The sequence below is a fragment of the Chelonia mydas genome, chromosome 7 (genome assembly GCF_015237465.2).
Source record: "Chelonia mydas isolate rCheMyd1 chromosome 7, rCheMyd1.pri.v2, whole genome shotgun sequence".
Taxonomy (NCBI): Eukaryota; Metazoa; Chordata; order Testudines; family Cheloniidae; genus Chelonia; species Chelonia mydas.
In genome coordinates, this window is record NC_057853.1 from 37,934,925 (window position 1) to 37,951,246 (window position 16,322).

General features: G+C 40.6%; 2 protein-coding genes across 5 annotated transcripts in view; one reads left to right on the forward strand and one right to left on the reverse strand.

Moving 5' to 3' along the window:
- VGLL4 (vestigial like family member 4) overlaps positions 1 to 11,238 on the forward strand; it is a 156,230-nt gene extending 144,992 nt beyond the window's left edge. For all 3 annotated transcript variants that reach the window (XM_037905905.2, XM_007056480.4, XM_037905907.2), the window contains 3 exons: positions 107 to 329; positions 4,200 to 4,323; positions 8,494 to 11,238. In XM_037905905.2, coding sequence (XP_037761833.1) covers positions 107 to 329; positions 4,200 to 4,323; positions 8,494 to 8,762 — 616 coding nt within the window. In that variant the 3' untranslated portion in view covers positions 8,763 to 11,238. The remainder of the gene's footprint in view (positions 1 to 106; positions 330 to 4,199; positions 4,324 to 8,493) is intronic.
- The window catches only part of ATG7 (autophagy related 7), a 327,788-nt gene that overhangs the window by 22,106 nt on the left and 289,360 nt on the right, over positions 1 to 16,322 (reverse strand). Inside the window, exons 20-23 of one of the 2 annotated variants that reach the window (XR_006292252.1) lie at positions 14,807 to 14,969; positions 12,419 to 12,503; positions 11,304 to 11,428; positions 11,039 to 11,151 (exon numbers count right to left, since the gene is read on the reverse strand). The gene's annotated coding sequence lies outside the window, so the exon portion shown is untranslated. The remainder of the gene's footprint in view (positions 1 to 11,038; positions 11,152 to 11,303; positions 11,429 to 12,418; positions 12,504 to 14,806; positions 14,970 to 16,322) is intronic. The other variant, XR_006292251.1, reaches the window with a different exon arrangement.

Genomic DNA, 16,322 nt, shown 5'->3' on the forward strand with positions numbered 1-16,322 from the left:
TTTCAGCTGTATAGGAGTGCAGGGCACTTCCCAGAGTTATGTGATGTGGTTTTATGAAATGGTGGTAACAAAACAATTGACTACCTTTTTCTTTTTAAACTGCTAGAAACAAGACTGCCAATGGGGATTATCGAAAGGAGCACAGAGACAGGAGTCGCAGTCCAATAGAACGGGCTGCTGCCCCAACAATGAGCCTTCATGCCAATCACATGTATGCCTCAATCCCAAGCTTGACCATGGATCAACCTCTAGCACTGACCAAAAACAGCATGGATGCAACGCGAACAGTCAGCATGACACCTGCGCTGACTTCTGTGGAACGGCAGCAGGTACTTGTCTTCTAGATGGATAAGACTCTCTGGGTTGTTGTAGGAAATCTTGCTGTACACACATTGATGACTTCCCAGACATAAGCAGAGTATGTTATGAATTACAATAGGTAGGCGACAATAATGTTCAGGCAAAACATGGTTGGTTGTTGGGTTTTTTTTTTTTTAATTTAATTTTATTTGATTTGATTTTATTTTATTTTTAAGTTTCACAATTAATTTTATTAAGATTCAGTGTGTTCCATGAGATAAATGGCTGGCTGTTTGAAAGCAAATCGCTTCCCTAAACTCTCTTCCATTCACCCACATATTTTATATTTTGATAAGCTTGTAAGTGCATGTGTTTGAATTAGAGATGCAAACTTATTGAGAGATCTGATTCACTGTGTTCAAATAATAGTTTGCAGGGCTCTTAATAGCCCTAGATAAAACTGATCAACTCAAAAGCACTAAGGGCACTCAGGTCTCTTTGAGGATGCCTATGTGCCTTTGAAAATCTCTCTGCTGTGGCTATACTGAAGAGGGGAAGGAAAGGAAAGAAACATGAAAAGAAGAGGAAGAGGCTGGAATGACCTACAACTCTGTAACCCAATGAGATACAGATTGCTGAAAGGCTCTTCTCATCACTGAATTAAAGCCCCACCCTGAATGCAGAAAGTCATTGAACAAATTTAGTCAGTGTGAAAAGGTTTGTGTGTGGAACTAATGACACCATCTTCTCTGTACATAGTATGTTGTGCCATTGTCTAATAGTGTTCCCCAACTATTATTGGAGATCTCTTTCTTCTCCATAATGGCTTTACTTTCCAACCCATGCCACATAAAGGAGAAGGCATGAAGCAGGTAGGTCATGCAGTGGCACACACTCGCACAAGCACGGAATACTAGTTCTGTGGTTGTTCTTTGTCATTTTGGGAGCAACATCTTCTTTTAAAGAATCCCTGCATTGTGAAGAGAGGTGGATTTTCATGCATGCTACATAATAATCCCTCTCTTTTATATGTCAAAGCCACTTTCACCCCAACACCATAGCCCTTCTCACAAGTGGGAATCAACAGCCTCTATCTTGTTCAGCCAATGACTTATTAAAAGTTGTACCGTAGTGAGTTGTGGCTAGCATGGGAACATAAGCTGGCACATGTACCCAGCCATTCCTTGCTCCCCTGTCATGATTTATTGCAAAGAGTAAATCCATATATGTGGATGAATCTTTCAGTGGGGAACATTTCCTCTACAACTTACAAATAAGCTTTTGGCTGGATGACCAGCTCATATTTTATGGTCGGTGTGGTGGTTTTTCTCTTCTCCCTTTTGTAGACTGGCACTGCAGTTCTTTCTCTACAGCTCTTGTGCAGGCATCCAACCTGGACTGTTATTTTTAAAGTCTTGCTGTGTGGAAATGGCCTGACTGTCCCTAGGTTTGCCGCTATCTTGCATAGCTCAAATGTGCAGATTCTACAGCTATTGTTCTATGTACAACAGTTCTTCTCTGCCTCTTAACAGTTTGTTCAGTGATGACAGAGAAGGAAGGGACAGGCTTCCATTGACGACACTGGTTCTCTTTGATAATATCACTCTTGTTTCTCAACCTGGCAGCCAGCACTGACATACTCTGCTGTTTCTTATGAGGTGTTTGTACTGGATAATACCCAAGCACGCTGGCCAGATTTTTGTTTTGTTATCTTTGACATTTTGAGCTTAGTTGCAATCTAGTGTCTTGGGGAAATGGGATGGTGAGGTGAGGCGAGTCCTTGCTAAGATTACAGTATAGAAACTGTGTATGGAAAATAGCAATAGGAGGCTGTGGCTTGATTACATCTTAACCAAGTTCATACAACTGTAATACATGCTCACGTTTCTGTATCTAATGTGGCTATAGAAACACTGGTTTTGGCCAGTGAGGTTCAGCAACTGTAGTCACTATGTTACTAATTCCTCTGTACTTCTCATTTTAATATATTCACAGTGGTAACAGGCAGTGCAAGCACAGGCATTCTTGTGAAGTCTGGAAAAGATGCAGAAAGAAAACTCATTCACCCATAAATCCATTCTTAAACTCAAGTAGCCATATATAGATTTTTGTGCATATGTATAAAATACAGTTTTCTGGAGAAATATCATCTTAGGCAAGGTGAAGAAACACAGTACTGCCACCTATGCAGCATGTAAAATGAAATCTGTGTCCACTGTGCCTTGCGTACAGAGGAATCAAGTAACTGAAGCTTCCCCCCTCCCTGCTTACTCTAAGTATATTTGACTTTGCTATCAATGCAGTAGGATATCAATGGACATTTTAGCTCATTATGTCTAGAAAAATAGTGAAAAAAATAATATTGCTTTGCTTTATGTAGCTGGCATTTGACTCAGAGAAACTGACTTTGATCTTGCAGTGAAATGAAATCTCTGTTCAGTGTGCCTAAACTGAACGTATTTTAAACAATGAAAGCCATTCCCTCCCCTGGTATTTCTCTTTTCCACTGACTTTCTGTTGAGGATAGGTTTAGTACAGTTTGCAGATCGACTGATTGAGAGTGAGGCATGAACTGAAAATTATTTGCCACTGCGCTGATTCAGGCAAGCCAGGTCATGTGCTCCAGAAATGCAGTATTCATGTAAGTTGGGCATAGCAAAATGAACTTGCATCATAAAATATACCAAAAGTTTTAAGCAAAAATATTTTAAAGTGTGTGTGTTTTTCATCACACCTTTCTTCAGGCAGCCACCTAGAGAAACCAGGACCATTCCTTTGCATAAGCCCTCCCCTCCCCCCACCCCTTCCCACTGAATGTTAAACTGAAATGACTCAGTACTTCAGAAATGGATCAGTTTGAAGTTTTTAATAATGGTGTTACCAGGGTTGCCAAGTGACAACAGTTTTGGGGAATTGCATGCGTTTTTGGAAGTGGAGAAAGGGTGTTGCTTATGAGGCAGTACTGGAAAGCCACAGCAACAGAAGAGGTATGGCTTCTTGAGCCAGAGAAACTTTTCCGAGCCATTTTGGTCTATTTCTGTTCCACTGTTTTCAGGACTCCGATATCGCTTGGCGTTTTTTTCCTACTCTTCATGCTTTACATCAATATAGGGAGTAATGCACAGGATTGAGGATTCATGATTCTGGGCGAGTAATTCAGCTGATCTTATTGCCTCAGTTTCTTCAACTATAAAAGTTAGGTTACCTAATTACTAGGGTTAACCTATTAATAATGTTTGCAAAGTACTTCAAGTTCTTTAGAAGGAAGATACTGTGGAAGCTTTACAGCAGCTAATAAAATTCCCCCCAGTATGTTGTTGACAGTCAGTTCTGCACTACACTCACACCAAACTGAGATCAAGACTTTGTGTTTTGATTACTTTAAGTGTTGAGATGCAGTCCTGAAAGAGGAGAGCTTGACTCTTTCAAAATGAGAGAGACCAATATGAGGAGCCTTGGTATTTTACTTAATGAGAGAGTTAAAATGAGTACATCTGCTGTGAAGGGAGGTAGGTCAAATTCTACTGCATGCACAGTCATTTTTATGACGTAATTTTATTTTTAACAGGATATTTAGACCTTTGTTTTCACAAATGTTTTCCAAAAGAAAACATTCCAGGTTTTGTTCTAATATTGCAGTATCATGTACAGAATGGGATTTGCTGTGTGGCGTATTATTTTGGCGTTAATCTACTATATTGAATTAGATATTTTAGGGATTACTTGTAGCCAGATAACTCTCTCCTCCTCTCTTACATAATGAAATGTATTTGCTCACAGCTGACAGGCCCCCGCTAAGATTATTTCAGTTAATGTGTGCTTTTAAGTGATGAACAACTGCTAGCATTGTCTGTACCAGTGACCTTGTTGAATAACAATTCTGTTCTTTTCTCTCTCAGAACCGTCCATCTGTAATCACATGTGCCTCTGCAAACAACCGTAACTGTAACCTCTCCCACTGCCCCATCGCCCACAGTAGCTGTGGTTCAGCCATGCCAGCCAGTTATAGAAGACCATCGAGCAGTAAGTTATGCTTCACCTTTTCTCTCCTTTCTTGGGGCTTTGAGCTTCAACATTCCTAGATGGCCAAATTATCCAAACCTGTTTTAAAACTTCACCATTTGTACTGAATAAATGGCAGGGTTTGGGAGCTATGGCTTATTGTATCTTGCAGTAGTTATGAATGAGGTAGCCCTTCTACTACAGTCAACTATGTGGAAGGGCTTTTTATTGTGATCACTTTCCATCCTTCTAATATAGATTTATGGGGTTCTATGTTTATCACTAATTTCTGTATCAAAATGAAAACAAGTTTTTTCTGTTAGCTCTACAAACTCTACCTAGCCTCAGAGAGCCACGCTGGGTTCTCTCCATTCCACAGTGGTGTTGCAGAAATGTAACTGATTGGAAATTGGTAGACAGTTCTGTTGATGTGCAAGATGGAACAAAATCCAGCTTGCTCCCTCTTAGCTGTGTTGGAGCTGCAGTGCTAGCAGGAATAAAAAGCAGTAAAAATATGGGGCTTTGTGTTGCAGCTGGATTTGTATGGGCAGCCCCTTGCGTAAGCAAGAGCACCATTAAAGGAGTTTTGTGCCTCAAGTCAGTGGGTGCCATTTCTAAATAGTTATTTATCAAATAGTGGCAATGGAGCAGGGGCACTGTTTGGCAAAGGTTTTAAAAACAAGAATAAACATGCAGCAAATGGAGGTGGGCATTAAATCCTAAACCACCTTCTCATGTCCTGTAAACTGTCTAGGGCAGTGATCTGTTTGTAAAGCAGCATGCACGCTTAGGGAGCTTTTCTTGCCCTCCACTCACTTTGCGCAGTACAGGCTTCCCAAGCTCTCCCCTTACTGCACCATGGAATGGTTATGTTTCTGCTATGGACACAGGCCTTTGCAACTACAGAAGGCAGGTTTCACTCCGGATTGATGATGCTAGATGTACTCTCAAGCTTCCTCTTTGTGTATAAATGCAGAAAGGAAGCTACCTTCTTTGCTTGGCAGTCTAAACATTCCCCCAGTGTAGGTTTCTACTTTCAGTTCAATTAGAACAGGGCTGGGCAAACTACGGCTCGCCGGCCAATTTAATCTGGCCCTCAAACTCCTGCTGGGGAGTGGGGTCTGCCCCGCTCCCACACTCCAGCCGGGAAACGGGGTCAGCGGCTGCTCCGTGCGCACGCCTGCCGTGGCTCCCAGACACGGCGGCATGTCCCCTCCCCAGCTCCTGTGTTTAGGGGCAGCCAGGAGGCTCCGTGCCTCGCCCTCTGAACCCTTCAGCCCAAGCCCGGAGCACTCTCCTACACCCTAAATCCCTCATCCCCAGCCCCACCACAGAGCCCCCACCCCAAACAACTGAATGCCCTGCACCCTGAACTCCTCATTTCTGGCCCCACCTCCAGCCAGAGCCTTCATTCCCTCCTGCATCCCAACCTCAATTTTGTGAGCATTCATGGCCCTCCATACACTTTGCTCACCCCTGAATTAAAATTTTTGTTTAAATCCTTCAAATGTTCTGTGTTAGTGGTGTGAGCTTGCTCCATTTCATCCATCCTCCTTTGGGGTTAAAAAGGAAATGTAAATGCCTTGCTCTCTGGATGGCTCCCTTTATTCCCCTGTTCTTATCTTACATGGTGTGTTTATTAGGCAGTAAACATAGGTAATATTTTTAAAAGCAGCCAAGTCCCATTTTCAGAAGTGATTTCAGTTATACCAACATGCAAGTACATCCACCAAAACAGATATTCCCAGATGAGCATTGGAATAACTATACCAGTAGAAGCACCTTTATAGGGGCATCGGGTCTTTCTTAACCAAAATAGGTATACTGGTACAAAATGTACGGATGTAGACAAGGCCTTAATTACTGTTGAAAACAGGACTCAGGAAGAGCCTAAGTTACTTCAGGTGCTTTTGAAAATTTTACCCAATATAAATACTGTAAATATCAAACACCTGAATATGCATGCCTTTCTGAGATATTAGTTTCATTTCAGGGCAGGGATAAGAAATAATTAGGGCTGTCAATTAATTGCAGTTAACTCACACAATTAACTCAAAAAATTAATTGCACTTAACAATAGAATAGCCACTGAATTTTATTAAATATTTTTTGATGTTTTTCTACATTTTCAATTACAACACAGAATACAAAGCGTACAGTGCTAACTTTCTTTTGTTTATCATTTTTACAGTACATATTTGTAATAAAAAATAATATAAATAGTATTTTTCAATTCACCTCATACAAGTACTGTAGTGCAATCGTGAAAGTGTAACTTACAAATGCATTTTTTTTTTTTGGTTACATAACTGCACTCTAAAACAAAACAGTGTAAAACTTTAGAGCCTACCAGTACACTCAGTCCTACTTCTTATTCTGCCAATTGCTAAGACAAACAAGGTTTTTTACATTGATGGGAGATACTGCTGCCTGTTTATTTACAGTATCAGAACAGGCATTCGCATGGCACTTTTGTAGCCAGTGTTGCAAAATACTTACATGCCAGATATGCTAAACATTTGTTGTCCCTTCATGCTTTGGCCACCATTCCAGAGGACATGCTTCCATGCTGATGATACTCGTTAAAAAAAGAGAGTTAGTTAAATTTGTGACTCTACTCCTTGGGGGGGAGAATTGTACATCTCCTGCTCTGTTTTACCCACATTCTGCATATATTTCATGTTCTAGCAGTCTCGGAGGATGACCCAGCACATGTTCGTTTTAAGAACACTTTCACAACAGATTTGACAAAATGCAAAGAAGGTACCTATGTGAGATTTCTAAAAATAGCTACAGCACTCAACCCAAAGTTTAAGAATCTGAAGTGTCTTCCAAAATCAGAGAGGGATGAGGTATGGAGCATGCTTTCAGATGTCTTAAAAGAGCAACACTGATGCAGAAACTACAGAACCCAACCACCAAAAAAGAAATCAACCTTCTGCTGGTGGCATTTGACTCACATGACGAAAATGAACATGCATCGGTCTGTACTGTTCTGGATCATTATTGAGCAGAACCCATCATCAGCATGGATGCATGTCCTCTGGAATGGTGGTTGAAGCATGAAGGGACATATGAATCTTTAGTGCATCTGGCACGTAAATATCTTGCAACAGTGCCATGCAAACGCCTGTTCTCACTTTCAGGTGACATTGTAAACAAGAAACAGGCAGCATTATCCTCTGCAAATTGTAACCCACCTTGTTTGTTCGAGTGATTGGCTGACCAAGAAGTAGGACTGAGTGGACCTGTGGGCTCTAAATTGCTTGACAGCCCTAGAAATAATACTAATTTCCTCCTCCCTGCTGGTCCACACTTTCTAGACAAATCTGCAGTATGCTTCCCATTCTGACTCCCAACAAAATATAGGCTCAGATGAGAAATTCTTTTCAGATTGGAACAGCTGCTGCATTTGCACGAGTTTTCCTCATTTAAATGCTTATTATTTGTGCTCCACAGCCCATTGTTTTGAAAGGAATTGGGCAGGATAAGACAACACAGAATGAGATTTTTAACCTATTTTTAAAAGCTTATTACCAAGTTTTAAAGTTTATGTACAAAACCATGTATTTCTTAACACAAGAAGGTTTAAAAAGATTCCTCCTTTATTTACCTGCAAAGATCTGTTCTCAGATGCTTGCTTTCTCCTACAGTGGGTTATCATCTTACTGATGCCTAACGCAATGCAGAGTATTCCTGCCGTTCACTGACTTACTTGAAAAGTGGAACCTTGAACCTAGTTCTTGGCAGCTACTGTAGAAAGCATTTCAGCTCACTCATAAGTAATTCAGGGATTGAGCCAAAGTCCATTGACTTCAACTGACTGTGCACCAGGTCCTTAAAGGATGGGCTCGAGTGGAATTAATGGAAAATGAGTACATTTTCCATGGGATTTTTTTTTCCCTATAAAATTGGACATTTAACTATTTAAAATTTATATTACCAGACTAAGGGACGCTATCAGAAAGCTGGGGGCCTCTGTATAAATTTTGGCCAGTGCAGGTAACAAGAAAATTTTTTTCTAGTTTAACATTTGATCTGCTTCTGCATTTTTAAGTCGTCCTCCAATAAAATGATGAAAAAAGTCCAGCTGGTACCAAAATGGGAGGAAGGAAGAATCTGGAAGCAGCATCTAGTAGCTAGAGTCTATATTCAAATGTTGTTTTTGCCTTGCCTGTTTTTCCCATCTAGCTACCACTGCCTGTGATCCAGTGGTGGAAGAGCACTTCCGCAGAAGCCTTGGCAAGAATTACAAGGAGCCGGAGCCAGTGGCAAACTCTGTGTCCATCACAGGATCAGTTGATGACCACTTTGCCAAAGCACTTGGGGATACATGGCTTCAGATTAAAGCCGCAAAGGATGGAGTGTCCAGCAGTCCTGAGTCTGCCTCAAGGCGGGGCCAATCTTCCCCTTCTTCCCACATGGTCAATCATAATCATTCGCCCTCTGTGGTCTCATGAAGAGAGCAGATCATCAAACTTCTGAATTTGCATGGTTTGACTGAGCTTTGAATAGTGTTGGGGTGAGGGGAGATTAGTTTTCAACACGTTTTTGTGTACTTGTTTGGTATTTGTACAAGGGTGCCCTTGAAGATGATAGCAGGAACTATTTGATAAAGATCTATATGATGTAGCATCCTTTTTTTCCTGCCTCAGTTACCAAAGAAACCTCTGATGCAAGCATCTGCTACCCCTTTAAAAAAAAAAGCATGCTAATCCACAAAAAAGCCATTACACACAGTTGGTTGACCCAAATGCTTTTGCTTCTATTAGCTTCTTGACACTACAATTTGCCTGGTTTGCTTCCATTCCCCCCCCCCCCCCCCCCCCCCGGTGAAGTAATTTTGTATGTATATACTTGAAAAGAACTGTCATGTATGATTTGCACTATTGGAGGAGGACTAAAGTTGCATGGCAACTTTATGCATGATGCTAATATCCTGAAGGCAAACTGCTGAAAAAAAGGGTTTAAGTGACATTTCTGTCAGTTATTTTTTGTTTTAAACTGCTTTGGAAGGGGAAGTCTCATACAGGTTATAGGTCTTTCTTTTAGATTTCAGGTGCTTAGTGCTTGCAACTGGACTGCATAATTTACAGACCACACGGGCATTTAATTTTTTTCTAAACACTGCAGTTTGTTAGAATAGAGCTGAGGATGGAGAGTTCAATAGTGCTTAAAGATGCATGTTATGAAAAATAGCTGGTATCTATTAATGTATAGACCGTAAGAAACATAATACTTATTAGCTTTTCTTCAGAATTAGTTTATTTTTGTCAGTAACAGTCCTAGATCTACTTACTGCTGGTACAGTTGTACTCTGATTCACTTTATTAGCAGCCAGCAAGAGAGGACAGCCTCAGGACAGGCCTCATAAATGAAGCAGTCTAGAAATATATGATGCGTGGTACAGGATGCTATAGCTTTGCGCATGAGTGAATAACCATTTATGTTTGCATTACTGTCTGCTTAACATGAATTTGCTTCCTAAAACTAGAAGTCTGTGTAATCCAACTTTAACTAGCTACAGAAACTGCTACCTTTAAATATCTTGGACAACAGATTGTTACAGTTTGTGAAATATGAGCTTTAATTTTTAAGCTTACTCATAAACCTAGGCCAAGGCAGCATACATTCCTCCAGTAGAAAACTTAATATAGCAAATGATAATAAATGCAGTAATACCTGTATAAATAGCTACTAACTAGACATTAGGTAATAGAGGCAGGCATAAAAACACAGCTGCGTTAGTAATAAAAGTGCTTCTCATCTTTTTGTTAAATGTAACTATTCTCCCCCCCAATACATTCCATCATCCCAGTACAGTTACAAGTAGTGCTTTTTTTTTTAAATACTGGGTTACCTGAAGAGACTGGTTCAATATAGAAAGTTACGATTAGTTGGAAGATGAACTACATGTGATGTATTATGGACTGTTACAGTATTGGGTCCATTGTGGCTTTTATTTTAAATTGTTTTGATGTTAAGCTATTTTAATTTGAGAAAATATCAGAAGATTGGCTCTTACTCATGTTGAGAGGGTGGCTGCTCAATTTTTTTTAAAAATAAAAACCACACAAACAAGCCCCCAGTTTCACACATTTCACTACCATCTTACTGGGTAGTCAACGCTTACCTGCTTTGGCATTCAGTACCCTACTCTCTGTAGGAAAATTGTTAAAAGAACACTTTTTTATATAGGTAACTTTAAGACCATCGTTACGCTGTGCGTAAAGAATGTACAGAGAAATTTGTAGGTATTTTTTGAGGAACAATTAATTTGTTAATGATATGTAGCTATTTAATTTTTCCCTTTCCTTTATTGTAATCATTCATTTTTTGTTTGGAGAAAAAAGTTGATCTTTTTTTGTTGTAGATTTGTCTGTAATACATTAAAAAAGTGCAGGAACACAGTTATTCTATGAGAACACTGCATTAGCATTAATAGCCACTAGTTTGTTATTGCTACAGGCTACTGAGCATTATAACAGTAAAATACTAATACTGTAGATGGACTCTGTGGAAAATGTGACTCCTTCTACATTTCTTTGTAAACACACATGTTTTTAAAGCTAATATTTTCAGTAATAGCTGTTTTACAAGGTCACATTTACTTATCTGAGATAGGTAAATGGATGTGGGGCAATAAAGATTTAATGTGATATGTCCAGTAAAAACAAATATATTAAACACAATTATGTCATGAAAGCCAAAGGGTTGGGGGGGAAAGTAAACTCACCATAACAACGCATAGTGAAGTTTCTTCACAGAGCCATGTTATCTGCTACAGTTCAGTCTGAAAGATTCTCTCCGTGTTTGTAAATATACCATTCTTTTGTGGCCTTGTTTCACCTGGGGAAAAGAAAAAAAGGTTTGGCAGGCCATCTTTTTTTGTACTTAAAAAGTAGCCTTAAAGAACAATAAAGTGCTCTTAAATCACAGGTGTGTGCATACTCTTCTTTGTAATTTGGTTAAAAAGGAAGAATTGAAAATGACCATCTTACCTTTTCTAGGGTTGGAGTAAGGGAACAATGGATCAAACTGGGATCTTTCCCTGGTAGATGGAGTCAGACCTACTAGACCTCTGTCCTTCTTGCACCTCATTTTTCCATGCAGCATATATATCCTGCTGAGAACATAGCCAGTGACGAATAGCAGTTAGGGACACGTATATGGGACAATATTGATCATACAAAAGATGCCAGGGCTCTGACCTGCACCAAGAGTTGTTCACCCACCACGTTTTGAGACATGCCAGCACAGATAGCATTGGGTAGCTGTTGTTTTTTCCCTCTGGCAAGGGAAATTAGTTGCAGGCAGGTTGGTAACACTTTCCACAGTTATGGTGGCTGCAAATGGACCATTGCGTGGCAGACTCCAAAAAAGGCTTGTTCCTGCAGCAGTATTTAAGAATGCCAACAGTTTTGTGAGCACGTCACTAGGGACATGTGTGCATTGGGGGGGGCAGAAGCACTGCCACTATAACCCATAGACACATCCTACAGCAATGAAAGGGGTTTCTCTGTCGCTGTAGGAACTCTGCCTCCCTGAGTGGTGGTGGTGGTAGTTAGGTCAACAGAAGCATTCTTCCATCTGTCTACACCAGGTGATAGGTCACCATAGCTACAATGCTCGGGAGATGTGAATTTTTTACAGCCCTGAACAAGATAGCTAAATTCTGAATGTAGGCTAGGCCTGCAACTAGGGAAACTATTGAAATATTTTTGGCACAATTCCCATTGATCAAGTCACCGAGATCTCAGCATATCATTTCCATAGGGGACTAGAAAGCAGCTGTTCATATTTAATGCAGCTTAACAAGTAGCAGCCATTGTTTTAGCAAGAGCGAATGGGCCATTCACATATATATCTCTGCTATACAGGCAGCGAAGAGAAACTCATTTCTTCTTTTTTCCACTTTGTCCCATCCGTCACATTCTTGGAGCTTATCTACACTGTAAAACTCTCCCCCTGCTGACCAGAAGTATAGAGAGGAGGATACTTGTGTTCAGTACCGTTTTAAAAAATGTGGTTAAAATCTGCTCTGATCTAAGGAGGGGATTTTAGTGGAAAATAATTTGACTGGAAGCTGATTCCCTAAAAATAAATGTGCTAGTACCTGATGTTCAATAACGTTCTTCAGAGACTGAGACAAATTTCAGCTCAGGCTGTAGTGGAAGTGTGTCTGCAAAAAAGATACTGCCCTAGAAGAACAAAACAGTACAGTTATTTCACTGAGAACGTGTTGCCTTAGATATTCAATAGGAGTGATGTTATACAGTGTTGTAAATTGTGTTCAAAGCAGCTAAACTTCTGAAAAAATATGCCAGGAATTAAGTACGCAAACATGGTTGTTAAATATTTTTGGGTGTAGGAGACTATGAGAACACACCAAAATTAATTAGCTTAATACATTTGAAAAATATCCCTCTCTGTAAATAGCCATGGAAAAAGAACGAGGAGTCCTTGTAGCACCTTAGAGACTAACAAATTTATTTGGGCATAAGCTTTCGTGGGTTAAAACCCACTTCATCGGATGCATGCATTGGAAAATACAGTAGGAAGATATATATACACAGAGAACATGGAAAAAATGGGTATTGCCATACCAACTATAATGAGACTAATCAATTAAGGTGGGCTATTATCAGCAGGAAAAAAAAAAAACTTCGTAGTGATAATCAGGATGGCCTCATTCTTTTTGCTGATACAGACTAACACAGCTACCACTCTGAAACCTGTACCCATGGAAAGAAGCCTAAATACACAAAGTAAGTGACCTTTGGAAGGGGAGCCAGCTACAATGGTCTGTTGTCTGAACAGCGCTTTAGATAGCACTGAAGGGGTGTAAAAATCCCGATGTGCACTAATTGGCTCATATGGACCTTGCTAGTGCACACCATACATTCTCTAGTGTGTGTTAGTGTAGTACCGTATCATACAGGATTATAATAATGTGCATCAAGGAACCACAGCAGCAGTCAACAAAGAGTATGTCTAGACTTCAATCACAGGGTATGATTGCAGAACTAGCTTTAAGCAGTGCATGCTTCTGCCCAGGCCACCTGATTACCTACCTGAAATTTTAGGGGGGCTTGTATAGCTTCACTGCTCCAGGACCCAAGATAACTAGGTTAAGCTAGCTTGGATATATCTACTTGAGCTTCAGTCACAGCCTATGATTTCAATACCGACATGCCTAAAGTCATATTATTTGATGGGGCGGTCATTGCCTATTCAAGAATGAACAAACAGACCCTGTACGCAACAATATATTTAGTAACTGTATGTTACTAAAACAACAAAAAACAATGAAACCATGACGTGTCTCCTTGTCTATTGCTTGTATCTCCTTTTGGTGACGACAGCATGGTTCTGAAGAGCATTTTTCTCTTTAATTTTACTGCTGCTTTTTTTGAATTGCATCTTCAAGTTGCTATTCTGTAGACCCCAAGGAAACACAATATGAATCTGCATCTCCTTCTGCTAAATTAGTTTCATACCAGAATTTTAATTTAAGACATCATGGATGACAAACATACAGGCTACCCATCAAATTCAGATTGTTCTGAATGTTTCACTGGCATCTAAGCTTTAAATATTTCTACATCTTCAAGCTGCAGAAACAACCTTTAAAAAGCTGACAACAGGATAGCAACAGATTGAAACAATAGCACCAGGACAGGTGTGAACTTCCCCCATCTTACTGAGTGAAACTTTTAACCTTAATTATACCTCCTTAGTTGTCAAACTTGTTAACAGTGTCACTGCTGAATGGTTATCACACCTATCCATCAAATTATGCTTTTCCAGTGGGTCAGCATGCATTTGGCAAATCTCAATATTCCATATAAAGCTGTAGCCAAATACATGCAGCAGCAGTAATTGAAGTAAATACCAGTGCTTGTCTACACTGCCCCGCAGTTTGGACTATGGGTGTGTGAATAGCAGCACACATCTAAGTGGTGTGCTGTGACACCCTTGTGTGGATGCTGCAAGCACAAACAAAAAGGTTCCTAGTTTGCGTCACTTTAATCCTCTTCAAACAAGACTACAGTAACTAGGATCCTTTTAGTTTGCACCTGTAGTATCTACATGGCAGAGTTATAGCACAGCACTTTGGTGTGCCCTGCTATTCACACCCTGTAGTCTGAATGTTGGGGCAGTTTAGACACAGACCAAGTTCTGTTCTAGTTTGGATGCCAGCAACTTTTCCATTAGCAACTGTCCATGTCCTTACACGAGGGGATCAGATTTCACTAGAATTCCCTTTAGATTTCTTTTAACCCTGCTCCTAAATCACCCCTGTGATAGCAGAGTAATAACTGTCATTTACAGATTATAGAAGGTTGACCATATTTTGAATTAAAATCCACAATGGCTGTGTGAATGGTGACTTCCCCCAATATCTAAATACCATGGCAATGCAGAAAGCTGCCTGTCTAGCACTTTCATGACAAGACATGTAAGAGGGACTTTAAATGGCCTGCGTAAGAGTTCTACTCACCAGGGCTGGCCCAGTCATTCTCAGCTGAGACGAATCTGCTTCTTGTCATTATTTTTGGTTTCAAATCCCACCATTCCTCAACAAGGATCTAATCTGCATCTTCTAGCACTACAGGAAACTGCCACTCCAAAACTGAGGCCCCTGGTTTCAGCTAGGCCATCTCCTTTAGGGGAGAGAGAGAATACTGACTGTCTGCAGATCCAAATATATATTTAACTAACAGCATGTCATATGTACTTAAGGGTTTTTCTAAAGTAAACACTTAATCAAGGCCTCCCAAGAGGACAAAGCCATGCTAGATATAACTAGTTATCTATACTGTTCATGCACACTCCCAAGTCCCACATCAGAGAATGCACCTACAGTAACTCCTCACTTAACATTGTCCCGGTTAACGTTGTTTTGTTATGTCACTGATCAATTAGAGAACATGCTCGTTTAAAGTTGTGCAATGCTCCCTTATACCATTGTTTGGCAGCTGCCTGCTTTGTTCACTGCTTGCAGGAAGAGCAGCCCCTTGGAGCTAGCTGGTGGGGTCTTGGAACCAGGGTGGGCTGGCAGCCCCTGTATCAGCTCCCCTAAGTTCCCTGTGCCCCATCTCCACAGAGCAGGGGGGACACACGAGACAGGGCTCAGGACAGAGGGAGCTTGCTAGCAGCAGCTGTTAACTCAACTTGCTGATCTTCTTAAAAAGGCAATATACTAAGAGTGGGGTCAGCGTAATTACAGGGGCAATGCGTGTGTCTCACACACACATATGCACCCCACCCCACGACTTTAGAAAGTGGAGGGAATGGTGCGCTCCAGTGGGACAGCGTGGGTTCATCATCATGTTCCATTTCCTCAGGGAATTTTGCAGCCACAGCCATGCGTCTATTGTGTCTCCTCCCCTCATACTGCGGCCTTGTAGAGTGTGAGGCTACGTGTTAACCCTTGAGGGCTCAGCCAACTGCTAGTTCATCATTTAGCAGCCAGGCATTCCCTGAGAAATATCCCATGCTCTGACTCCACCACCTCAACCAAGCTTCACAATCATTGCTGTGTACAGTATTAAATTGTTTGTTTAAAACTTATACTATGTGTGTATATACATAATATCTTTTGTCTGTTGAAAAAAATTTCCCTGGAACCTAACCCTCCTTTTTACATTAATGCTTACGGGGAAATTGGATTTGCTTAATATTGTTTCAGGAACATAACTACAATGTTAAGCAAGGAATTACTGTATTTTAACAAGGTCAAAGTAATAGGAGTTGTAACTATCCCTTACTGGAAGTTCAAATGGGTTCTCTCCTCTTAAATGTGTTTTCCTGCATCTAAAAGGAGCAACAGTCTTTAGTTGTGGGTTTCATTTTTTGGCATGTATGGATCGCTAACTAATAGCTCTCTTGTCCTTCAGTCCTAGAATGCTCTCTTTTGGTTCCATTGGGCTCTTTCCCATGACACATGCACAAGGGGGCCTGTGTATCCAGGGGGAGGAGAGCAAGTACTAGTCACCATGTTTCAGGGATATATG